This window comes from Papio anubis, chromosome 13 (genome assembly GCF_008728515.1).
Source record: "Papio anubis isolate 15944 chromosome 13, Panubis1.0, whole genome shotgun sequence".
NCBI lineage: Eukaryota > Metazoa > Chordata > Mammalia > Primates > Cercopithecidae > Papio > Papio anubis.
The window spans coordinates 3,669,175-3,696,332 of NC_044988.1; the positions used below are offsets into that span (position 1 = coordinate 3,669,175).

The 27,158-nt window shown below is 42.9% G+C and overlaps 1 protein-coding gene and 2 pseudogenes across 7 annotated transcripts in view; 2 read left to right on the forward strand and 1 right to left on the reverse strand.

Moving 5' to 3' along the window:
• Positions 1-3,263: 3,263 nt before the first annotated feature.
• Positions 3,264-27,158, reverse strand: part of ZNF169 (zinc finger protein 169) — a 46,161-nt gene continuing 22,266 nt past the window's right edge. For 4 of the 6 annotated variants that reach the window (XM_017949292.3, XM_017949294.3, XM_031654033.1 and 1 more), the window contains 3 exons: positions 14,223-14,349; positions 13,636-13,731; positions 3,264-7,482 (listed from right to left, as the gene is read on the reverse strand). In XM_017949292.3, the coding sequence (XP_017804781.3) occupies positions 5,924-7,482; positions 13,636-13,731; positions 14,223-14,349 (1,782 nt within the window). In that variant the 3' untranslated portion in view covers positions 3,264-5,923. The remainder of the gene's footprint in view (positions 7,483-13,635; positions 13,732-14,222; positions 14,350-27,158) is intronic. The other 2 variants (XM_017949296.3, XM_003912000.5) reach the window with 1 other exon arrangement.
• LOC103878540 lies at positions 15,616-19,051 on the forward strand (annotated as a pseudogene).
• LOC103878539 lies at positions 19,188-19,902 on the forward strand (annotated as a pseudogene). The gene has a single exon (XR_638768.4). The product of XR_638768.4 is annotated as a cytochrome c oxidase subunit 5B, mitochondrial pseudogene (transcript).

Genomic DNA, 27,158 nt, shown 5'->3' on the forward strand with positions numbered 1-27,158 from the left:
TGCTCTTGTTACTTTGACCTATTCATGTGCCAGTGCTATGATGTTGCTTAAATTATAGAGGCTTTGTAAAGTTTTCAAATCTGCAAGGGCTAGTCCCTCTAAAGCACTTCCTGTGCAGCAATTTTGTTGGAATTCTTTAATTTTCCATGTGGATTTTAGCATTAACTTATAGTCCATGTCAATGAAAAAACTCATTAAAATTTTTTTTTTTTTTTTTTTAGACGGAGTTTTGCTCTTTTTGCCCAGGCTGGAGTGCAATGGCGTGATCTCGGCTCACTGCAACCTCCGCCTCCCAGGTTCAAGCGATTCTCCTGCCTCAGCCTCCCGAGTAGCTGGGATTACAGGCATGTGCCACCATGCCAGGCTAATTTTGTATTTTTAGTAGAGACGGGGGTTTCTCCATGTTGGTCAGGTTGGTCTTGAACTCCCGATCTCAGGTAATCCATCCGCCTCAGCCTCCCAAAGTGCTGGGATTACAGGCGTGAGCCACTGCGCCCGGTGAGAATTTTTAATGAGATTGCAAAATTTTGTAAACTACAAGGTGACATTGACATCTTTATTATATTGAGATGTTCTCACCAAGAAAAGAGGATGCCTTTCTATTTATTGAAGTCTATTTCTGGTTTCAGTGGTGCTTTACAGTTTTCTACTTGTTGGTTTCGAACATCCTTTATTAAACTTATTCCTAAACATTTTATCTTAATCCAATGTCACCAAAATTGGAGTCACTATTTTTTTTTTTTTTTTTTGGAGACAGAGTCTCACTCTTGTTGCCCAGGCTATAGTGCTGTGGTGCAATCTCGGCTCACAGTAACCTCCACCTCCTGGGTTCAAGTGATTCTCCTGCCTCAGCCTCCCGAGTAGCTGGGATTACAGGTGCCCACCACCATGTATTTTTAGTAGAGACGGGGTTTCTCCATGTTGGTCAGGGTGGTCTTGAACTCCCAACCTCAGGTGATCCGCCTGCTTTGGCCTCCCAAAGTGCTGGGATTAGAGGCGTGAACCACCGCACCCGGCCTGGAGTCACTAATTTTACATTTCATTTTGTGCTGCTTTTAGGTATTAACAGCCAGCTCTATTATATTCCAGAGTTCAAACGGAGTAACCCTAAAGAAGATGTTTTTGTGGTATGTTTTTTCTTTTCAAAAGGACTATAGCTGAATCTATTTTTATTTTTAATTTTTTTTTTTGGCACGGAGTATTGCTCTGTCACCCAGGCTGGAGTGCAGGGGCACGATCTCTGCTCACTGCAAGCTCCGCCTCCCGGGTTCACGCCATTCTCCTGCCTCAGCCTCCCGAGTACAGGCGCCCGCCACCCACACCCGGCTAATTTTCTGTATTTTTTAGTAGAGATGGGGTTTCACTGTGTTAGCCAGGATGGTCTCAATCTCCTGACCTCATGATCTGCCCGCCTCGGCCTCCCAAAGTGCTGGGATTACAGGCGTGAGCCACCGTGCCCGGCCAGGCATAGATTTCTTATTTCTATAAAACACTGATACTCATTTCAGGTGTGGTTTTCTATTAACCCAATCAAATCATTCTTTCCCCTTCTTTCATCACCATTTTTATCTAAAAGAGAGGTTTCAGATGTATCTAGCAGAGATATTTTTTAAAAAAGTTCCATTTATATATATGTAAGATATATAAATATATATACACACACACTTTTTTTTTTTTTTTTTAAGACAGTGTCTTGCTCTTGTCACCCAGGCTGGAGTGCAATGGCACGATCTTGGCTCGCTGCAACCTCCGCCTCCCGGGTTCAAGTGATTCTCCTGCCTCAGCCTCCCGAGTAGTTGGGATTACAGGTACCTACCACCATGCCCGGCTTATTTTTGTATTTTTAGTAGAGATGGGGTTTTGCCATGTTTGTCAGGCTGGTCATGAACTCCTGACCTCAAGGGATCCACTCACCTTGGCCTCCCAAAGTGTGGGGATTACAGGAGTGCGCCACTGCGCCGGGCCTGTTTTTTATTTATATATCATTTATCAGGTCCATTTTGGGTGAATGGCCATAGAAACTTCCATTATGGAAAAACACTTTCAAGTAAAAGGTCAATATACATGCTGGAATGGTTATTCTTTCTATTTATATTCTCAGTAGAAATTTTTAAACTGCTGGCATGAAATGACGCCACACCACACATACACGTGCATACACACACACACACACACACACGCACACTGCTTCCCTTGTGACTTCAGCTCTGGCCATTGGATAACTCACTGAGGCAAAATGGCTTCAGTGAAAATGTATTGATAAGGGCTGTCCCCAGTGGTCTCAAGGCATCCCCACCAAAGCTAACCCAAAGACCATCTCCAGCTGAGATGCTGGGTCAGTGACCCCCATCTGTCATTCTTCTTTCATCTATCCTCCCAAGGCGAATTCTCCCAAACTAAAATCTTTCTTTTCATTCTGGTGAAAAACCCCTCTGAGCCAGCAGTGGCTCCAAGCACTGCGGAGACTGACCATGCAGTAAACACTTGGTGCTGAAGGAACAGGGCCAGGGCCAGTCTTGATGTAGGCATTTGTCAGGATCTAGGGCATTTGGGCTCTGGGGATCAAGGAACAGGAGGGACTACAGCTAAAGGGGCAGTGTCTTGGGCTGGATAGAAGGGTGGGTGGCTTCAGAGTCTTTTTTTTTTTTTTTTTTTTTTGAGACGGAGTCTCGCTCTGTCGCCCAGGCTGGAGTGCAGTGGCCGGATCTCAGCTCACTGCAAGCTCCGCCTCCCGGGTTCACGCCATTCTCCGACCTCAGCCTCCCGAGTAGCTGGGACTACAGGCGCCCACCACCTCGCCCGGCTAGTTTTTTGTATTTCTTAATAGAGACGGGGTTTCACCGTGTTAGCCAGGATGGTCTCGATCTCCTGACCTCGTGATCCGCCCGTCTCGGCCTCCCAGAGTGCTGGGATTACAGGCTTGAGCCACCGCGCCCGGCCCAGAGTCTTAGCTCCTGACTGGAGTTTTAAGGAAAGTTGTGGCTGACGGTCTGGATCACTGGCACGCAGGCATAGCTAACATGACAGGGATGTGAATACATGACCTTCAATCTGGAGTCGGGGAAGTTGAGCTTGTGGCCAGCATCTCTCCTCACAGACACTGGAAGACTTAGGAAGAGGTGAGGTTGAATACCGTAATATCCCCGTCCCATAGGACAGTAGTCTAGAATAAATATGCAGAGTAATTCCTCCATGTCTCCGAAGAGGTTGAATGCCTTTGGGTTCTCCTACAAGTATCAGTGAATGAGGTACATAGCCAGGTATGCAGCTTTGTAGAGAAGCAGTTTATTAAAACAAAAGACCATAAAATACAAAGGACTGCTGTGCAGAAAGTAAAGCATAAACCAACTATCTCATGATCAATGAAGGAAAGCAACTCTTTTTTCTCCATTCCATATCAGGAAAGTGGAACATCTATTATTGGTTTCTGCCATCTTCACACTTATGGAGAAAGGAAAGGAATGGTCAGGAGAGCACTCTGTGGCAGGTGCTCATGGCTAGACACGAATTTTGGAAGTCCAGAAGTCAGAGTGTTATGGACTAAATTGTGTCCCTCCCCACCGCAATTCATATGTTGAAGCCCTAATCCCCAATGTAACTGTTTTTGCATACAGGACATTTAAAGTTGTAATTAAGGTTAAAATGAGGTCTTTAGGGTGTTGCCCTAATCCACTATCACTGGTGTCCTTTTAACGAGAGACATCAGGAAAGTGTGTGTACAAAGAATAAGCTATGTGACACCACAGAGGGAAGGCAGCCATCTGCAGGCCAAGGAGAGAGGCCTTAGTAGAAACCAAACCTGTCAACACCCCATTCTAGGACTTCCAGTTTCCTGACCTGTGAGAAGCTAAATGTTCTATTGTTTAAGGCACCCAGTCTGTTGTTTTCTTATGTTAGCCCTAGCAAATTAATACAGATTTTGGTACTGTGATAGGGATGCTTTGTAACCTAAAATGTGGAAGTGGCTTGGAACTGGGTTCTTGGTAGAAAGAAGCTACAAGAGTTTTGAGGCACATGTTAGGAAAAGCCTGGATGACCTTTAAAACACTGTTGGTAGGAATGTAGATGTTAAAGGTTCTGGGCTGGGTGTGGTGGCTCACACTTTGAGAGGGCAAAGCAGGAGGATCATTTGAGGCCAGGTGTATGAGACCAGCCTAAGCAACATAGCAAAAACCCGTATCTACAAAATTTGTTCTTTTTTTTTCCTTTAAGGTGATTGTGGTGAGGTCTCAGACAGAAATGAGGAATGGGTAACGGGAAACTGGAATCCTTGCAAAGGACTTGCCCAAATTGCATTCTAGTGTTTTATGGAGTATAGAAGTTGTGAGTGAGGCAGTGCAGAATATTCAGGTGATATTTCTACACAAAGTGATGCAAGTGGAGCCTGTCTTCTCCTTGCTGCTTATAGTAAAATGTGAAAGGAGAAAGATAAATTGAAGGAACTGTTAAGCAAAAAAGAACCAGTACTTAAAGATTTGGAAAATTCTCAGCCTGTCCGCATTACAAAAAATGAGAAAGTATGTTCTCGAAAGAACACTAGGGTGTGGCTGGACAACCATGTGATAAAGAGATTGGTATAGGTCTGAATGGAACCAGTTAACCATCTCACCAGAAACGCTGCCAGCTTGAACTGAATACAGAAAGACACAGGACAAATGAAGGCAGGCTGTTGGACTTCTGGGATTCTACAGGAAGGTACAAGAAAAGGGAAGAATGTGATTCTCAAGGGTTCTAATGGGTCCAGAGAGCACAGGGCTAGAGGGCAAGTGTGTCTCCTTCTCAATTTCAGTGGGCCAGGAGCCACTACCCAGGGCCAAGAAAGCGACATTGCAGCTCCCGTGAGCCCAAAAAGTAGGGCTGCAGTGTTTTAAAGGTCATCCAGGCTTTTCCTAACATGTGCCTCAAAAAACTTGTAGCTTCTTTCTACCAAGAACCCAGTTCCAAGCCACTTCCACATTTTAGGTTACAAAGCATCCCTATCACAGTACCAAAATCCAGCTGGCCCACAGGGCAGAGCACTGAGCCAAAGGGGATTATTCTCAAAACTTAAAATCTAATGGAAGTTGCCTTGCCAGGTTTGAGACTTGCTGAGGATCCATCATTCTTCATTTCTTTCTCATGTCTCTCCTTTGGAATGGGGAGTTCAGCCTCTGCTTGTCCCACCATTGTATAATATTTTGGAAGCAGATAATCTGTCTGCTTTCACAGGATCACAGCTGGAGAATTTTGCCTAAGGATGAATTGTACCTAAAGTCTCATTCACGCTTGGTTTAGATGATATTTAAATGAGATTTTGGATCTAGAGTTGAAGTTGAAATGGGTAAAGAATTTTGGGACTGTTGGGATTCTGTGAATGTATTTTGTATGTTTGAAGGACCTGAACTTTGGTAGTGGAGTGTTATAGACTAAATTGGGTTTCCCAAGAATTCATGTTGAAGTCCCAACCCTGTAGTGTGACTGTGTCTGGAGATAGGGCCTTTAAGAAGGTTATGAAGGTTAAATGAGGCCATATGGCTGTGGCTCTATCCAGAATGACTGGTATCCCCACAAGAGGAGGAAGCCACACCAGGAAAGTATACACACAGAAAAAAGGCCTCGTGAGGATGTGGCCAGAAAGCAGCCATCCGCAAGCCAAGCAGAGAGGCTTTAGCAGCAGCCAAACCTACCAATACCTTCATCTGGGACTTCCTGCCTCCATAAATATGAAAATAGAGTTCTGTTGTTAAAGTCACCCAACCTGGGGTACTTTGTTATGGAATCCCTAGCAAGCCAAGACAAACTGTGAATATAGAAGGTAAACCAAAATTCAACTATCTCATGATCAATGAAAGAAAGCAACATTTTCTTTTTCCATCCCATTTCAGGAAAGTGAAGCATTTACTAGTGATTTCTGCCAGCTTCACACTCACGAGGAAAGGAAAGGTCAGAAGATCTCTTGGGGTAGGAGCTGATGACCAGACTTGGTCCTCCTATGTCTATGCAAGTGAGACTTCTGGCTAAAGCCACGTCCACACTCCCTGCAGACATACGGCTTCTCCCCAGAATGGGTCCGCTGATGCCGGATGAGGGCAGACTTAAAGCCGAAGCCGCGCCCACATTCATCGCAGACGCAGGGCTTTTCTCCCGAGTGTGTCCTTTGGTCAGAGATAAGCTGTGACTTCTGGCCAAGTCCTTGCCCACACACCCTGTCAACATAAAGCTCCTCCTCTGAGTGTGTCCTCTGGTGTCGGGTGAGGAGCGACTTAAAGCCAAAGGCGCGCCCACACTCGGGGCACAGATAAGGCTTCTCCCCGGTGTGTGTCCTCTGGTGTCTGATGAGGGTGACCTTCTGACCAAAGCCACGCCCACAATCAGGGCACAGGTAGGGCTTCTCCCCTGTGTGTGTCCTCTGGTGTCCAATAAGGGTGACCTTCTGGCTGAAACCCCGCCCACACTGGGGGCACAGGTAAGGCTTCTCCCCTGTGTGTGTCCTCTGGTGCCTGATGAGAGTGACCTTCTGGCGAAAGCTGTGCCCACACTCGGCACAGACATAAGGCTTCTCCCCTGAGTGTGTGACCTGGTGACTAAGGAGGAGTGACTGCTGCCTGAAGCCACGCCCACACTCGAGGCACAGGAAGGGCCTCTCGCCTGTGTGTGAGCTCTGGTGCTGCAGGAGGGATGCCTTCTGGCAAAAGCCTCTCCCACACTCGGGACACACAAACGGCTTCTCCTCCAAGTGTGTCCTCTGGTGTAGAATGAGGGCTATCTTCTGGCGAAAGCCTCGCCCACACTCCTGACATACAAAGGGCCTCTCCCCGGAGTGAATCCTCTTGTGATTAGTGAGGGAGGATGTATACCTGAAGTGTCGCCCACATTCCCTGCACACATACGGCTTCTCCCCCGAGTGCTTCCTCTGGTGTATGGAGAGGGAGGCCTTTTGGCTAAACTGACGCCCACACTCTGGACATAGGTATGGCTTCTCCCCGGTGTGTGTCCTCTGGTGCTTGATAAGGTCTGATCTCTGGCAAAAGCCTCTCCCACATTCAGGGCACACATGATGCTTCTGGTGGCTGAACAGGCTTGACTTTTTGCTAAGTCCCAGTCTATAGTTTCCACGTATGACTGCTCCAGATTCTGAGGTGTCTACTCCCTTCAACATTGTGTCTGACCCGCCAGGACTCATCCTCTGGGCCAGGCGAAGGTCTATTCCTCCTTGTGTGTTCCCTTCCAACCATTCTACTGGGTCACCTTGATGTGGGCTGAAGAATGTCCTAGAAATTCTGCTTGGCCTCTTTCTTAATGAGGTGTCGGGGCCTTCTGTCTCTCCACTTTCTCCTTTTTCACTAGAGCATCTTGGAGCTTCTAGTTGGAAGTCACTTCCTGCAGATGAGCTTGGGAAGATCTGTGTGGGATGACCACTTAGTGCATATGGTCTGAGGAGCTGTGAGCTAGAAAAGGCCACCAGGTGGGGAAGACTGGGCTGGAATTCTGTCCTAGGCTCTGCTAGAGAGAAAGTCTCGGTCAGAATCACCACAGGTGCCTGTGGATTGCAATACCTGCCCAGCAGTTTTCTTCAGAGGTTCACAACAAAGACCTATCTTCCAACCCACAAGGGCACATTACATGCTCTATTGCAGCACAGAAAACCTACACTACAAATTAGTCCTATCAGCCAAACCAGAAAGTTCAAAAAAGCATCACAGGCAGCTTCAGCTCTATAAACTGCTGCAAGTAGACTTACACATTGATTTTCCTTTCTTGGGCGCTGCTCTCTTACTTTTGCTCCAGCTCACGCCTATGAAACCTTGCCTGAGAAACATTTGTTTGGCCTGCTGTTTATGCAAGAGCCAAGAACTTGGTGTCTGAGCTGCGGTAAGTAACCGACTGATTACGATCCTGAAGATGCTATAAATAAGATCTAAACATCTGAACGGGAGCCATATTTTGGGCTTCCTTGACTGTGGCGACTCAAGTAAGGGGCACCCACGAATCAGATAAGCTGCAGCAAGAGATACTGGTTCCTGTGTGGAACAGGCTTTAGGCCAGGGAGCTTCCATAGCAGCCTGATGTGAGTTGTCTCCTGAACTGCTGCATGGACACTCTGAAGTCCTCTTGAAGAAGAGGAATCCCTGATGCTGCCCTCCTGGCAAACGAGGGTGCTATCCTCTAGCCTCTGGGCAGACTGCGGCCAAGTATATTCCCCGAATAGCATTGCACAACACTGCGTACACTGTTTTGCTCAACAATCCAGGATTTTTTAAAAATCTGGCGAATTAAGGAGAAGTTCAGCGTTTGAAGGTTAGTAATAGATGACTTATTAGCATAAAGATGTTTCAGGGATTATACATATTTTGGCTTAAGCATATTCTTATCCAAAACTGTTAAAACTATACAAATTGACTTTTTCAAAAAATTTTGTTTCTAGGTTTAAATAGGCTGCCAATTGGAGATAATACTAATTCCCATGATGGTATAAATTAAACGCTCTGGAAATTGGCAGTGCTCTCAGCTTCCATAAGTTGATACCATAACTCCTAGGTAATTATGGACTAAGTTCTTTTTTTGAGACAGAGTCTCACTCTGTCACCCAGGCTGGAGTGTAGTGGCGCTATCTCAGCTCACTGCAACCTCCACCTCCTGGGTTCAAGCAATTCTCCCACCACAGTCTCCCGAGAAGCTGGGATTACAGGCGCACCCACCACGCCTGGCTAATTTTTTGTATTTTTAGTAGTAATAGGGTCTCACGATGTTCGCCAGGTTGGTCTCAAACTCCTGACCTCAAGTGATCCGCCCACCTTGGCCTCCCAAAGTGCTGGGATTACAGGCGTGAGCCACCGCACCCAGCCCCTGGAACAAATTTTTAAGAGCCTTGATCAGAAATGTACCCCACAAGTAGCAACCCATAGCAAGAAACTGAATCAGGGTTTTGAGTGCCCTATCAGAACAGAAGTGAAGAATTTAATGGAATTAAACTATTTAACAGAAGACCCTTGGTTCAAGGCAGACGATTATAAATAGAATACTGATTTATATGTTATTCCATTTGTTAACTATTTTTAGTCACAAAATATGTATTTCTTATTTTTGACCATACTATTCCTAAGAAAAACTCCTTGTATCGTTGATTAGAGTCAGTAAGATCATATCTGCAAGAGTGAACTTAAGCAGCTTTAGGGATTGCCATTCACAGTCCATCTGGAATACAGAGAAGGTCCTTCGTATTAAAATATTCCAGTGGAAAAAGATGTGAGTTTTGCAAGATTACAGCATGCAAAAATCACTACACATAAATCCATTTTATTTCTATGTACCATCAATAAACAACTGAAAATTGACACTTAAAAATAGCATAAAAAAATACAATATTTAGGGGCAAATCTGACAAGAGATATGTAAGGCCTGTATACTAGAAATGATAAAACAATGCCGACAAAAATGAAAGAAGTCTTATGTAAATGGAGAGCCACACTGTGTTCACGTACGGTAAGACACAGTATTATTTACATGTAAGTTCTCCACAAATTGATACAGATTCAACTCGATCCCAATCCAAATCTCAGCAGGCATTTTTGATAAAAACTGACAAGCTGATTCTAAAATTCATATGAAAAAAAAAAAATAACGAAAAGAACTTGCAAAAAAAAAAAGCAAAGATGGAGGATATTTTATTTTATTCTGAGATGGAGTCTCGTCGCACTTTGCCTGAGTTGGAGTGCAATAGTGCAATCTCGGCTCACTGCAACCTCTGCCACCCGAGTTCACACGATTCTCCTGCCTCAGCCTCCCAAGTAGCTGCGATTAGAGGAGCACACCACCACACTCAAGTAATTTTTTTTGTATTTTTAGTAGAGATGGGGTTTCACTATGCTGGCCAGACTAGTCTTGAACTCCTGAGCTTGTGATCCGCCTGCCTCAGCTTCCCAAAGAAGATGGAGGATTTACAGTGAGTTCAAGACCTAATAAACCTACAGTAATCAAAACTGCGGTATTGGCATAGAGACACTAACAGAGGAGTAGAAAAAAATATAAAGTCCAGGTATAGACCTATCATATATGGTCAACTGATTTTCCACAAAAGTACATAGGAAATTCAGTAAAGAAAGGGTAGTCTTTTCAATAAATGGTGCTGGAAAAATTGGATATTTGTATGCCCTTCCTCCCCTAAAAAAGGGGAGGCCTGAATTTATGTACATTTTTATATTTACTCAAAATAGGCGTATAGACCTAAATGTAATTAAAAATTATAAAATTACTAAAAGAAAAAAATGAGAACCTTTTTGACCTTAGTTTAGACTAAAATTTCTTAAATATACTACCAAAACTGTAATTCATAAGAGAAAAAATTGAAAACTGGATTTCATCCCAGTTAAAAATTTCTCTTTGAAAGGCACTAGTAAGATTATAAAAAGTAAACCACAGAAAAAATGTTTGTAAATCATGTATCTGATAATAGACTTCTATATAGAATATCCGAAGAACTCTCAAACTCAATAATACAAAAACAAGAAACCACATTTTTAAATGGGCAAAAGATGTGAAAACACACTTCTCTAAAGAAGATATAAGATGGCAAATAAGTGCATGAAGACACTCAACGTCATCAGTCGTTAAGAAAATGTCAAAACCACAGTAAGATGCCACTCACTACACAGCTATAAGAACGTCTGAAATTAATACAATAACCAAGCCAAGTTTCGACAGATACGGAACACCCGGAGCTCTCATACACTGCGCTGCCGTGGGAATGCGAAAAGGTGCAGCCACTTTGGAAAGCAGTTTGTGAGTTTCTTCAAAAGTTAAATATAGATTGTATCCATCATCATACAACCCAGCCATTCCAGTCCCAGGTATTTATTCAAAAGAAATGAAAGCATTATATTCACACGAAAACTTGTATGCTTAAAACAGCTTTATTTATATTTGTCAAAAATGAAAACCCAAATATCTTTCCATAGGTCAGTATTAAAATGTGACCTAGCCATATAAAGGAATACTCAGCAATAAAAATTAATAAACTATTGATACACACATCATAGATAAAATTCAAAATAATTATGCTGAGTGAAGAAACCAGTTGTATAATCCAGTTATACAAATTCTAGAAAATGCAGACAAATCTGTAATTATAGAAAGCTGATCAGCGGTTGCCCAGGTACAGGGGAGGACAAGAAGGAGTGGGAGGTAGGATTACAGTGAGGCAAAAGAAAACTTTCAAGGATGACAGACATGCTTGTTACTTTAGTTGTGGCAGTGGTTTCATGCATGTATACATATACCAAAACTAACCAAATTTTACACCTAAATAAGTGTAGTTTATTATACCTTAAAAACACATCTTATACCTTAGTTACTGTATCTTAATAACATTTTTATCATTATTTTACTTTTTTTTTTGAGACAGAGTCTCACTCTGTAGCTTAGGCTGGAGTACAGTGGTGTGATCTCAGTTCATTGCAACCTTCGCCTCCCAGGTTCAAGCGATTCTCACTCCTCAGCCATCTGAGTAGCTGGTATTACAGGCATGCGCCACCAGGCTCGGCTAATTTTCGTGTTTTTAGTAGAGACAGGATTTCGCCATGTTGGCCAGGCTAGTCTCAAACTCCTGGCCTCAGGTGAGGCCACCTCAACCCACCTCAGCCTCCCAAAGTCTGGGATTATAGGCGTGAGCCACTGTGCCCAGCCCATTTTCATATAATGAAATTTTTTTAGAAAGACAAAAGCACTCAGTTGCTACATAGTGTAACACCAGCTATATAGTTATATTTAAAAGCAAAAAACAAAACAAAAATAAAATGCCAAGAAACCATGAAAATAAACAAGAAGATAAAGCAGGCAAAAATTAATTTCTATCTCCCAGCATTCATATAAAATTAATTCTAGTTAGACTAAAGACCTAAATGTTTCCATAATTTGGGATTTCTACAAATCAATAACCAAAAGAATAAACCCACTGAAAAGTAGGCAAATACCTTGAATGGTCAAATCACAGATGGGGAACCAGGAAGGGCCAAGCAACATACGAAAAGATGCTCATGCTCACTAGTAAGCAACTTAAAAACCCGTCTGAGATTTCACTTCCAGCTGAATAGATGGATAAAACATGAGGTCTGACAATCCCAAATATTGGTGAGGATGTGCAACAAGAATTCTCATAGACTCCTGCTGGGAGCATAAGCTGCCATGCCTACTTGAGAACACAAGTTAGCATAACTTATGTAAGTCGAGGCTATGCATGTCTATGAACTAGCTACTACACACCTAGGTATATATCTTTTTTTTTTCTTTCTTTCTTTGTGAGATGGAGTCTCGCTCTGTCAACCAGGCTGGAGTGCAATGGCGCAATCTCAGCTCACTGCAACATCCGCCTCCCAGATTCAAGAAATTCTCCTACCTCAGCCTCCTGAGTAGCTGGGATTACAGGCATGCACCACCATGCCCGGCTAACTTTTCAATTTTTAGTAGAGATGGGGTTTCACCATGTTGGCCAGGCTGGTCTCGAACTCCTGACCTTGTGATCCACCTGCCTCAGCCTCCCAAAGTGCTGGGATTACAGGCGTGAGCCACCAAACCCAGCTGGTATATATCTTAAGAGAAACTCTTGCACGTGTTCCCAAGGAGGCATACATGAATACAGAGCAAGATTATTTCATAGTCAAAAGGTTGGAAACAACTTAATAATATTATGTGCAGAGAAGTTTACAGACATGCAAAACAACACCCTATATGAATGAAGAACCCATCGGATGGAATAAAAGGATAAAGGCAGTCATGGAATGCTAACTCAGAAAACAGAGGCGGAGGAACAGGACACAATCAGGAAAAGTATGGGGCTATTACCTGGCTTTATAACATGCTATCTCTTAGGCTATACGGCTGCCCCAACCCTACTCATTGTACAGGTTTTCACACCTTGCTATGATCTTAAATAATCTATGATAAAAGAAACAGAGTTATGAGAATTTACAGAATAGAAATGATGCACAAAAAACCTACCAGGTTAAGAATAGAAACTGGCTGGGCGCGGTGGCTCACGCCTGTAATCCCAACACTTTGGGAGGCCAAAGCAGATGGATTGCCTGAGCTCAGGAGTTCGAGACCAGCCTGACCAATATGGTAAAACCCCATCTCTACTAAAAATACAAAAAAATTTAGCTGGGCATGATGGTGGGCACCTGTAGTCCCAGCTACTCAGGAAGCTGGGGCAGAAGAATCGCTTGAACCCAGGAGGTGGAGGTTGCAGTGAGCTGAGATCCTGCCATTGCACTCCAGCCTGGGTGACAGAGCAAGACTCTGTCTCAAAAAAAAAAAAAAAAAACAGGGGCAGAGGACTTAGTCTCAAAGGACAGGTACTGTTTTGAAGATCACGCCAACCACATGAGCCCAAGAATGGAGAAATCCTGAATGTGCTCGAGACAGGAAGCCAAGTGAGGAGTGAGGCTCCCTGATGGAGGAAGGAGATGGAATGCCAGGGGTGCCCTCTCCTGGGGGGAGGCACACAGTGTGGAAGGCAGGCAGTGCCATGCAGCCTTTACCAGCGGCCTAGGAGGCCTGAAGAAGAAGAACTTCCTCCTAGCACTTCAAAAACAGCCCCTCCTTCCTTACCTGCTGAGCTCCTCACTGCCCTGCACCCTCGCCTGCCCAGGGTTCCCCACTCACCTGGACAAAGGTCCAGAAGATGTTCGTTCTCCTCTCTCCAAGTTTCGTTCCCTTGCTCCAGCTGTTCGATGAGTTTTGGTTTGGAAAATGCAATTCCTACTCACAGAAAAAAAAAAAAAAAAAACCACAAGGTGATCTTGAGTTAGTGGTTTAAGAGGCTATCTCAGAACTCAGAGCCAACCCAGGAATGCAATAAACCCAGAAGGTGATAGGGAAGTGCGGGGGGTGGAGTAAACAATGAATGCTGAGACAGGATGAATACAGGGAGGGGATCCTAGACCTAAAAGCAATATGTTGATTCTACCCTGTGCTTGAGTCAATAAAAATATTCCTCCTTTTGAAGGAAGATAATCTTAGAGGAGGAGCCCAGCCAAGGTAAACAGGCCTGAAATGCAGTGTCAGACACACGCTCACAGCACGCACACACACACACGCACACATAAAACTGCTCTACTAAAGTCAGGCATTCTCTGGGGGAATAGGGGATAAAACTGTTTTTCTTTCTGAGTCAGAGGCATGGCAGCTGCTACGTAAGAGATTAAAATGCCCACAAGCAGAATCTGAAACCTTAAACAGGCCAGTCTTACCCAGGGAGACCAGATGGCTGTAGTTCTCCAGCATCACCTCCCTGTACAGGGTCCTCTGAGCAGAACTCAATAGCTTCCACTCCTTCTGGGTGAAGGCCACAGCCACATCCCGGAAGGCCATCAATGCCTGTAACACAAACACATCCCTGCTCACTCAACAGCCAGCCGCGCCCACTAACCAACTTAAGCCACTAACCATAGTCAAGGCAAAAAGAAAGCAGTCCTAGAGCACCCAAGTGAGATTTATAGATCCTGCTTTGAACCTGAAACCTGGTTCCATATGTTCAAGACTATTAATCCCCTCCATACACTGATGCTGGTTCTCTTTCTGGGCTCTCTGTTGTACTGATCGAACGCACAAGTTTGATTATCGCGGCTACACAGCAGGACTTGAAATCGGGTAAACCAATTCCTCTCACTTTATTCTTCATGTTAGAAGTTGATTTAGCTATTTTAAAACAGCCTGTGCCTGTGCCTTTCTATGCAAATTTTACAATAATCTTGTAAAAGCCCTTGCTGAAATTTTGATAGGATTCCCATTAAACCTGTATATCAATTTGGTGAGAACTTACATCTCTACTATGTTGGATCTTCAAATTCATAAACACAGTATGTCTCTCCATTTGTTTAGACAGTCTATGATTTATTTCATCAACATTTTCTGATTTTCTGCAAACAGACCCTACACGTTTTGTTAGATTTACACCTAAGAATTTCTTCAGCTTTCTTCTTTTTTTAGTAATTTTAATGGTATTGTATTTTAACTTCAGTGACCGTATGTTCATGCTATGACATATGATACAACTGTTTGTCTGTTTTATCTTCTACATGGCAACTGGACTAAACTTACTTAGCTTTAAAAGTTTTTTTTCCCTTCATTCCTTGAGATTTTCTACATAGACAATCATGTCCTCTGCAAATAGGAACAGTTTCATGTCTTTGCTAATGTGGTTAGAACTTCCAGGGCTATGCTGAATGAGCGTGGTAAGAACAGAGATAACCTTGGTTTGTTCCCAATTGTGGAAGGAAAGCATTTAATCTTTCACCATTAAGAATACTGTCCTGGCCAGATGCAGTGGCTCACATCTGTAATCCCAGCACTTTGAGAGGCCAAGGCGGGTGGATCGCGAGGTCAGGAGTTCAAGACCGGCCTGGCCAAGATGGTGAAACACCATCTCTATTAAAAATACAAAACTTAGCTGGGTGTGGTGGTGCGCTCCTGTAGTCCCAGCTACTTGGGAGGCTGAAGCAGAGAATTGCTTGAACCTGAGAGGCAGAGGTTGCAGTGAGCCGAGATTACGCCACTACACTGCAGCCTGGGCAACAGAGCAAAACTCCATCTCAAAAAAAAAAAAAAAAAGAATACCGTTCCATAGACCAGAATCAAGAGTAGATGTTTAACAAAAGTTTTAATTAAAAATAAATTAAATAAAAAATAAATACTGTTCCACAAACAGGATAACCACTACCAGAAAAAAGAAAAACATATTTTTGTAGGGTGTGGAGAAATTGGAAACTTGCACATTGCCAATGGGAATGTAAGACGATACAGTTTCTCTGAAAAACGGTTTGGCAGTTCCTCAAAAAATTAAACATGTAATTACCATCTGATCCAACAATTCCATTCCTAGGAATATACCCCCAAAAACTGAAAGCAGGGACTCAGACAGACACTTGTACACCGATGTTCATAGCAGTACTGTTCACAACAGCTGGAAACAACCTGAATGTTTATCAACTGAATGAATAAAGAAAATGTGAATGAATGAAAATGAATGAATAAAGAAAATGTGGTATATACATACAATGGAGCATTTTTCAGCCTTCAAAAGGAGGGACATTCTGATGGATGCTTTTAAGAGATAAGCCTTGAAAATATGCCAAGTGACATAAGCCAGTCACAAAAGGACAAATATTGTATGATTCCACTTATGTGAGGTACCGAAAATAGGCAAATTCATACAGACAAAGTAAAACAGAGGTTACCAGGGACTGGGGGGAGTGGGAATGAGGAGTTATTGTTTAATGGATACACAATTTCTATGTGGGATAATGAAAAAATTCTGGAAAGTGGTGATGGTTGCACAACATGGTGAATGTACTTAATGCCACTGAATTGTAAAAGGTTATAAAACAGTCAATTTTGTGTTACGTATTACCAAAATTCTAAAAAGAATGTTAGCTGTAGATTTTTAGAAGATTCTCCTCTGTTCCTATTGTACTGACAGTTTTGTTTACAAATGGTTGTTGAATTCTGCCAAACTCCTATTGCATTAACTGATAAAATAATTAATTTTCTTCTTTAGCCTATTGATATGACCGACATTACATGATTTAAATTAGAAAAAAATGTTTTAACAAAAGAAATTTTTGCTTTATGTTGGTTTATGGCTCAAGATATGTCTATCTTCGTCTATGTTTCCAAAGGCACATGAAAAGAATATGTATTCTGTTCTTATTGGTTGGAATGTCTGCCATTTAAGTTTTATTTCTGTTTGTTCTCTGGGCTTTTTGCCTCTTTGTTTTCTTTACAACTTTCTCATGGGTTACTCAAACTTTTTTATAGTTCTGTCTTGATTTGCCTACAGTGTTTCTTAGTGTATTTCATTGTATAGCTTTTTGCTTTTTTTTTTTTTGGAGACAGTATCATTCTGTTGCTCAGGCTGGAGTGCAATGGCACGATCTCGGCTCACTGCATCCTCCTCCTCCCGAGTTCACGCAATTCTTATGCCTCAGCGTCCTGAGTAGCCAGGATTACAGGCCCCCGCCACCACACCCGGCTAATTTTTGTATTTTTAGTAGAGATGGGGTTTCGTCATGTTGGCCAGGCTGGTCTTGAACTCCTGACCTCAGGTGATCCCCCTGCCTTGGCCTCCCAAAGTGCTGGGATTACAGGTGTGAGCCACCATGCCCAGCCATTGTATAGCTTTTTAAGTGGTTGCTCTCGGTGCTACATTACATACATAGAGCTTATCATAATTTACTGGTGTCATCATTTTACCAGTTTGCTATTTTGTTGTTTTTTTGAGGCAGGGTCTCACTCTGACACCTAGGCTGGAGAGCAGCAGCATGATCATGGCTCACTATAGCCTCAATCTCCCAGTCTACAGCAATCCTCCAACCTCAGCCTCCCAAGTTGCTGGGACCAGGTGTGCATCACCACATCTGGCTAATTTTTTTTTTTTTTTTAGAGACGGGGTGTTACTATGTTGCCCAGGCTGGTTTCAAACTCCTGAGCTTGAGCAATCCTCCTGCCTCAGCCTCACAAAGTGCTGGCATTAGAGGATAAGCCACCACACCTGGCCCATTTTACCAGTTTGAATAATTGTACAGAACTTACCTCCCATTACATCCCCTTACTCTTTCTGTTTAAAAACATAATTTTCCTAAGTATTTCCTCTATATACATTCAAATCCACATCAGATCATACGATAATCTTTGCTTCCGCCATCAACAAGTTTAGAAAATTCATGTAGAACAGCGATGCCTACTACATTTACCCTATACGTCTTCCTTACCATGTTCTTTTCTTCCTGATTGTTTCAGGGGACCCTGCTACAAAGAACTACCTGATACTGGGTAATTCATGAAAAAAAGAGGTTTAATTGACTCACAGTTCCACAGGCTGTACATGAAGCATGGAAGGGAGGCCTCAGGAAACTTACAATCATGGTGGAAGGATGAAGGAGAAGCAAGTAAATCTTCACATTGTGGCAGGAGAAAGAGCAAGCAAGAGAGGGAAGTGCTACACACTTTTAAACTATCAGATCTCGTGAGAACTCATGATCACAAAAAGAGCATGAGAGAAATCTGCCTCCGCACCACAGCCCCTGCCATAGCTGCCTCTGAGCCTGCTGCCGCCACCTCTGAAAAGATGGCTGGGCCACCCATGTAAGAGATCTTGGAAAATCTGCCAGGGATGTCTTCACCAAGGGCTATGGATTTGGCTTAATAGAACTTGATTTGAAAACAAAAGAGAAGAATGGATTGGAATTTACAAGCTCAGGCTCAGCCAACAGTGAGACCACCAAAGTGACAGGCCGTCTGGAAACCAAGTACAGATGGACTGAATATGGCCTGACATTTACAGAGAAATAGAACACTGACAACACACCAGGCACTGAGGTTACTGTGGAAGATCAGCTTTCACATGAACTGAAGGTGACTTTCAATTCATCCTTCTCACCTAACACTGGGGAAAAAATGCTAAAATCAAGACAGGGTACAAGCAGGAGCACATTAACCTGGGCTGAGACATGGATTTTGACATTGCTGGGCCCTCAATCCAGGGTGCTCTGGTGCTGGGTTACGAGGGCTGGCTGGCCAGCTACCAGATGAATTTTGAGAATGCAAAGTCCCGAGTGACCCAGAGCAACAGTGCAGTTGGCTACAAGACTGATGAATTCTAGCTTCACACTAAAGTGAATGATAGGACAGTCTGGCAGCTCCATTTACCAGAAGGTGAACAAGTTGGAGACTACTGTCAATCTCACCTGGACAGCAGGAAACAGTAACACTAGCTTCGGAATAGCAGCCAAGTATCAGATCGACCCCGAAGCCTGCTTCTCAGCTAAAGTGAACAACTCCAGCCTGAGAGGTTTAGGATACACTCAGACCCTAAAGCCAGGTATCAAACTGACACTGTCAGCTCTCCTGGATGGCAAAAATGTCAATGCTGGTGGTCACAAGCTTGGTTGAAGACTGGAATTTCAAGCATAAATGAACACTGTATTGTTTAATTTTAAACTATTTTTGGCCGGGCACGGTGGCTCATGCCTGTAATCCCAGCACTTTGGGAGGCCGAGGCGGGCGGATCATGAGGTCAGGAAATCAAGACCATCCTGGCTAACACGGTGAAACCCTGTCTCTACTAAAAATACAAAAAATTAGCCGGGTGTGGTGGCACGTGCCTGTAGTCCCAGCTACTCGGGAGGCTGAGGCAGGAGAATTGCTTGAACCCAGGAGGCGGAGGTTGCAGTGAACGGAGATCGCGCCACTGCACTCCAGTCTGGGTGACAGAGCGAGAATCCCTTTCTAAACAAACAAACAAAGAATTTTGCAGTATAGCAACCTTCAGAATTTAGTGTATCTTTTAATGTTGTATGTCTAGGATGCAAGTATTGCTATATATCATGTTAGACCCCCAAGTTAAAGATGATTCAGCTTTGCTGTCTCCGCAGCTTGTTCCCGGAACTGCTGCTGCTACTCGAGGACGCGGTGGCTTCAAGGTTACTTCGCAGAGCTGGAGCGCTGGCCGCGCAGGCCCTGAGGGCTCGCGGCCCCAGTGGCGTGGCTGCGGTGCGCTCCATGGCATCTGGAGGTGGTATTCCCACCGATGACGAGCAGGCGACTGGGTTGGAGAGGGAGGTCATGCTGGCTGCAAGGAAGGGACTGAACCCATACAATATACTGCCCCCAAAGGGAGCTTCAGGCACCAAGGAAGACCCTAATTTAGTTCCCTCCATCACCAACAAGAGAATAGTGGGCTGCATCTGTGAAGAGGACAATACCAGCGTCGTCTGGTTTTGGCTGCATGAAGGCGAGGCCCAGTGATGCCCCCACTGTGGAGCCCATTACAAGCTGGTGCCCCACCGGCTGGCACACTGAGCGCCTGTACTAAGTTACTCAAAATGTGCTGTAAAGTTTCTTCTTTCCAGTAAAGACTAGCTGTTGCATTGGGAAAAAAAAAAAAAAAAAAGATGATTCAGCTTTAAGATGTTACCCTTTCAGGGGTACAGAAGAAACCCAATTCAAAAAAGGTTCTTTCAGTGGCAGACTTGGAGGGAACATGGTGGCCCCTCTGAGATGCCAAGTTTCTTTTTTATCTAGAAATAGCTGTAAGTAGAAGCTGGTAATATGTAGGTACTTTGTAAATTGATATTGAGTAAATGAATGAAATTGTGATTTCCTGAGAATGGAACATTGGTTTCCCAATCCTAATTGATGAGAGGCTCATTGCTTGATTGTGTATACAAACTCCCCTGAAAGGGACTTTTTCAGACACAGCGTCATGACCTGTTCCCACCCCAGTTCATCCTCACCTCTTTTACACCAAAAGGACTGCAGGGTGGGTTCGCTGTGTCTTTTCTGCCATTTTGGGGTGGAGAGGGTAGATGTGATGAAACCAGTAATTTAGGACTTACTCCTTCTTGTGTTGTGTTTTTTGCCCTTGCACCAGAGTATGAAATAGCTTCCAGGAGCTCCAGCTGGAAGCTTGGAAGAGTCTGTGTGATTGTAATCACATGGTGACAACACTCAGACTCTAAACTGGACTTCTGTCGTATTCTCACCACTCAGTTTGTTTTTTAGCAGTTTAATGGGTACATTTTAGTGTCTTGCATTTTATGTGGAATTAACTCTTCCCCTTCAAATGCTGTAGTTAATATCAGTTAAAAAAAAAAAAACTTGAATAAAATATTGAAACTTTAAAAAAAAAAAAAAACCATCATATCTGTGAGAACTCACTATCACAAAAATAGCACGGGGGAAATCCACTGCCCTGACCCAATCACTTCCCACCAGGACCCTCCCCCAAAACTGAGAATTAAAATTCAACCTGAGATTTGAGATTTGAGGGAGGATACAGAACCAAACCGTATAAGACTCCAGTACCACTCCCAAGTATGGTGATTCACTAGACGGACTCATAAACCTCATCATGTAGTTATACTCATGGCTATGCTTATTGTAGCGAAAGGATGCAAAACACAATCAGAAAAGGGAAATGGTTTGAGAGACAAGTCTGGAGGAAACCAGACACAAAATGCCAAGAATTCTTTCCCAACAGAGTCACACATGACTCTGTAATTCTTCAGTAATAATTTGTGATACGTTAAATGTTGTCTATCAGAGAAACCCATTAGAACCTCAGTGCCCAAAGTCTCAGTGGGGCTAGTCAACAGACATTCTCTGCCGAGCACATATTAAAATCTCAGCATAAACCACATTGTTTATACACTTTAGGCACAGTAAGCTATAGGTTTTTTGTTTTTTGTTTTTTGTTTTGTTTGTTTGTTTGTTTTTTTAGACAAGAGTTTCACTCTTGTTGCCCAGGCTGGAGTGCAATGGTGCGATCTTGGCTCACTGCAACCTCTTCCTCCTGTGTTCAAGCGATTCTCCTACCTCAGCCTCCCGAGTAGCTGGGATTACGGGCATGCACCACCACATTTGGCTCATTTTTTGTATTTTTAGTAGAGACAGGGTTTCTCCATGTTGGTCAGGCTGCTCTCGAACTCCCGACCTCAGGTGATCCGCCCACCTCAGCCTCCCAAAGTGCCAGGATTACAGGCGTGAGCAACCGCGTCCAGTCAATTCTTATCAGTTCTGATGAGAAATCCATTAGCATTCGAATTGTTTTTCTCCTATAAGTAACACAATTTTTATCTGGCTGCTTTCAGGATGATTTTCTTCATCTTTAGTCTTCAGAAGTTTACTTGTAATGTATTCTGACATAGATTTATTGGGTTCATCATGTTCCAAATATACTCAGTGAGCTTTTAAAATCTGTAGGTTTGTTTCCTGCCATATTTGGGACACTTTTGGCCATTATTTCTTCAAGTACTTTTTCACCCCTTCCCTCCTTTATTTCCCCTACCTAACTCCAAAGACATAAATATTATATCTTTTGTTGTACTCCCACAATTCTTGAGGCTTTATTCATTTTTCTTTCCACTCTATTTGCTCTCTGTTCTATCTTCTAGTTCACTCATTTCTTTGTTACCACTAATACACTGGTAAGTCTATCCCCTAGCTTTTTAGTTCAGTTCTAAAATGTCCATATACTTATTCTGAAAACCTTCTATTTCCTTGCTGAGGCATTCTAATTCTTTCATTTATCTCAAGCGTGTTCTTTTGACTGTGGACATCCAGTTGTCCAAGTACCATTTGTATACACTGCCCTTTTCTGATGGAATGATCTCCACATCCATCCTTGTAAAAAAAATCAATTTACTATATACGTGAGATGTTTTTCAGGACTGTCTATTCCACTGATCTACACGTATCCATCCTTATGCCAGTATGACACTATTTTGATTATGATAGCTTTGCAGTAAGCATTAAACTCAGGCAGTGTGAGTCCTCCAACTTTGTTTTCTTTTTCAAGATTGTTTTGGCTATTCAGGGTACCATGAGATTCCATATAAATTTCAGTCTAAGTCTATTTCTTAAAAAAACACCATTGGAATTTTGATTGGGATTGAACTAAATTTATAGATCATTTTGGGTAGTATTGCCATCTTAACAATATTAAATCTTCTAATTCATTCCAAGCATGGAAAGTCTTTCCATTTATTTAGGTCTTCTGTAATTTCTTTTAGCAGTATTTTGCAGTTTTCTACAAACAAGTCTTTACTTCCTTGGTTAAATTTATCACTAAGTATTTCATTCTTTTTGATGCTGTTACAATTTTTTAAAATTTCCTGTTCAGATAGTTCATTGTAAATGTACAGAAATACAACAGATTTCTGTGTGTTTACTTTGTATCCTGCAACTTTGCTTAATTCATTAGCTCTAACAATTTTCTCTGTGGATGACTTAGTCCATTCCTGCTGTTATAAAAAAAAATTGCTGCCTGGTGCAGTGGCTCATGCCTGTAATCCCAGCACTTTGGGAGGCCAAGGCAGGCAGATCCTCTGAGGTCAGGAGTTTGAGACCAGCCTGGCTAATTTGGTGAAACCTTGCCTCTACTAAAAATACAAAAATTAGCCGGGCATTGGGTTAGGTGTCACCCAGCTACTCAGGAGGCTGAGGTGGAGAATCACTTGAATCTGGGAGGTAGAGGTTGCAGTGAGCCGAGATCGTGCCATTGCACTCCAGCCCAGGTGACAAGAATAAAACCCCATCTCAAAAAAAAAAAAAAAAAAAAAAAAAAAAAAAAAATTTGCTGAGACTAATTCATAAAGAACAGAAATTTATTTCTCACAATTCTGAAGGCTGAAAGTCCAAAATCAAAGTGCCAGCAGGTTTAGTGTCTAGTGAGGCTCCAGTCTCTGCTTCTAAGCTGGTCTCGAACTCCCAACCTCAGGTGATCCACCTGCCTTGGCCTTCCAAAGTGCTGGGATTACAGTGAAAAGCTACCGTGCCCGGCCCACCTCTAACCTTTCATAAGGTTACAAATTTCAATTCATGAAGGCTTCGCCCACAACACTTCCTAAAGGCCCACCTCCTAATACTATCACATAAGATCACATTGGTGATTAAGTTTCAACACATGAATTTTGGGGGGCACATTCATACCACAGCAGAGGACTCCAGTGTTTTGTAAATATGAGATCATGCTTTCAGTGAAGAGATCATTTTACTTCTTCCTAACTAATTTGGATGCCTTTTCTTTTTGTTGCCTAATTCCACTGGCTAGAACTGTCAGTACTACATGAAACAGAAAGGGTAAAAGTGGGTATCCTTGCTTTGTTCCTGGTTCCTAGAGCTTTTAGTCTTTCACCATAAAGAATGATTGTAGTTGTGGATTTTTCATACATGGCCCTTATCATGTTAAGGGAGTTTTCTTCCATACCTAGTTTACTGAGTGTTTTTATCATGAAAGGGTGTTCAATTCTGTCAAATGTTTTTCTACATCGAATAACATGACTGTGGGGTTTTTATTCCACATTCCATTAATGTGGTGTACTACCTTACTGATTTTCATATGTTGCACTATCCTTTCATTTTGGGAGTAAATCTCACTTGGCAATAATATAATCCTTTTAATACAGCGCTGAATCCAATTTGATAATATTTTTGGTAAGGATTGTTCTATCTATCCTCATAAAGGATATCTGGCTTACAGTCCTCTTTTCTTGTAGTGTCAATGTTTTAGAAGATTTTGAGAAAGATTTGTGTTAACTCTTCTTTATATGTTTGGTGGAATTAACAAGCAAAGCCATCTGGTCATGGGCTTTTCTTCTTGGGAGGACTTTTTGTTGTTGTTGTTGTTTTTGTTTGTTTGTTTTTGAGATAGGGTCTCACTCTGTTGCCCAGGTTGAAGTGCAGTGGCACGATCTCATCTCACTGCAACCTGAGCCTCCCAGGTTCAAGCGATTCTCCTGCCTCAGCTTCCTGAGTAGCTGGCATTACAGGCACGTGCCACCATGCCTGATTGATTTTTGTGTTTTTAGTAGAGACAGGGTTTCTCCATGTTGGCCAGGCTGGACTTGAACTCCTGACCTCAAATGATCCACCTGCCTCGGCCTCCCAAAGTGCTGGGGTTACAGGTGTGAGCCACTGTACCCGACGCTCGGGAGGATTTTTCTTACTAATTCAATATACTTACTTTATTACTAATTCAATACACTTACAATATACTAATTCAATATATTACTAATTCAATAACTTACTTATAATTAGTTATAGTCCTTTTTTTTTTTTTGAGACAGAGTCTCACTCTGTTGCCCAGGCTGGAGTGCAGTGGCGCAATCTCGGCTCACTGCAACCTCCGCCTCCTGGGTTCAAGCGATTATCCTGCCTCAGCCTCCCAGGTAGATGGGATTACAGGTGCCCGCCACCATGCTCGGCTAATTTTTTTGTATTTTTAGTAGAGATGGGGTTTCAGCATATTGGTCAGGCTGGTCTCAAACTCCTGACCTCAGGTGATCCACCAGCTTCAGCCTCCCAAAGTGCTGGGATTACAGGTGTGAGTCACCACACCCAGCCTCATAGTATACCTTTTAAAATAAGTTTTCTATACTGATATTCTCTGTTGAAAATTGTTGACTTCATATACTCTAGTTCCATGTCCATGGTTTCCTTGGTTCTTTGTGCTTATTAAGAAAGTTGACTTAAAGTCTTTGTGCCTGGGCTTCCTCATGGACAGGTGGGAGAGAGGCAACTAGCCAGGCAGTCTGAAATGCTACAGTACTCCCTCACCACTAAGCAGCAGCTTATTTCTTCACCAAGTCTTCCAGTTTTGATAAGATTCCAGAATTTTACAAAAGTTGATTCTGACAGTTTCTGCCAGCTCATTAGTTGCTTTTGGGGAAGGACAGAGGCCTGGATTTCCCTACTCCATATGTATGTATGTATTTATTTATTTGGAGACGGAGTCTTGTTCTGTTGTCCAGGCTGGAGTACAGTGGCATGATCTCGGCTCATTGCAACCTCCACCTCCCGGATTCAAGCAATTCTCCTGCCTCAGCCTCCTGAGTAGCTGGGACTACAGGTGCATGCCACCACACCCAGCTAATTTTTGTAATTTTTGTAGAGATGGAGTTTCACCGTGTTAGCCAGGATGGTCTCAATCTCCTGACCTAATGATCCACCCGCCTCAGCCTCCTAAAATGCTGGGATTACAGGCATGAGTCAACACGCCCAGACCTTACTCTGTAATTTTTTATGATACATGTTTCGTTTTTGTTAAATTGTATGACCTCATGTATATAAAATATCTAGAAGAGGTAAATCCATAGGACAAAAAGCAGATCAGTGGGAGGGGCTGGGAGAGGAGCATATGGGGAATAACTCCTAATGGGTATGAGGTTTCTTTTGGCAGGGATGAAAACATGATGGTGAAGGTCACTCAATTTTGTTAATATAATAAAATCTTCTGAATAGTACATTTTAAATGGTTGGGTTGTATGGTATGTGAATTATATCTCAACAAAAAAATTTTTTTAAGTTTTAATTCCAATGCGGAGTGAACCCCTAAACAAACCAAATATCTTTTTTTTTTTTTTTTTTTTTTTTTTTTTTTTTTTGAGACGGAGTCTCGCTCTGTCGCCCAGGCTGGAGTGCAGTGGCTGGATCTCAGCTCACTGCAAGCTCCACCTCCCGGGTTTGCGCCATTCTCCTGCCTCAGCCTCCTGAGTAGCTGGGACTACAGGCGCCCGCCACTTCGCCCGGCTAAGTTTTTGTATTTTTTAGTAGAGACGGGGTTTCACCGTGTCAGCCAGGATGGTCTTGATCTCCTGACCTCGTGATCCGCCCATCTCGGCCTCCCAAAGTGCTGGGATTACAGGCTTGAGCCACCGCGCCCGGCCTTCAAACCAAATATCTTATACAAATTGATGCTATGCTATAGGTATCATTGTTCCTAAACCAACAAAGTCTCCTGCACAAAACAAACATTTTTAAAAAATTTAAGATTCAATGAAGGGGTTATGAAAGGAAAATAAATCTTGGGGCCCCCAAATTACTAAGCTAAAGGGAAAAGTCAAGCTGGGAACTGCTTAGGGCCAACCTGCCTCCCATTCTATTCAAAGTCACCTCTCTGCTCACTGACATAGATGCATATCCGATTGCCTCGCTTGGAGAGGCTAATCAGAAACTCAAAAGAATGTAACCGTCCCTGTCACCTATCTATAACCTGGAACCCCCCTTCAAGTCTTCCAGCCCTTGCTTCAAGTTGTTCCACCTTTCCAGACTGAACCAATATACTTCTTACATACATTGATTGATGTCTCAGGTCTCCCTAAAATGTATAAAACTAAGATGTATCCCAACCGCCTTGGGCACATGTTGTCAGGACTTCCTGAGGCTGTCATGGGAGCATCCTGAGAACTAAGTTCTGATTCTTTTTATCTTGCTCATATTCCTATCTAAGGGGTCTGGGGAGTCATGCCCTACAAACCATACATTCTCATCAGATGGGTTTTATTTAACTCTATATATCGTGGCTTACTTTCCAATCTGACTCTGGCATAACATTATGAGACAAGGAAGAATATCAAAATATTTAACCCCAAAATATATTTCCTCGCCATACCTTACAATTGCTCTGCAAAGTCTCTTGTGGGAAAAATCCACATCCTATAGAGAATCCCCTTCCCCTTTGTTTACCTTTCTTTCTTCCTTCCCAGATCCAGGAGATAATCAACTAAGAGCCAGGCACCCTTTTAGGTCCCATAAGAAACATTTTACAACCTGCTTCCTCTCGGAAGTCTGCTATCTGAGAGCTTCTTCTGCACAACAAAACTTGGTCTCCACAATCCTTTATCGTAACC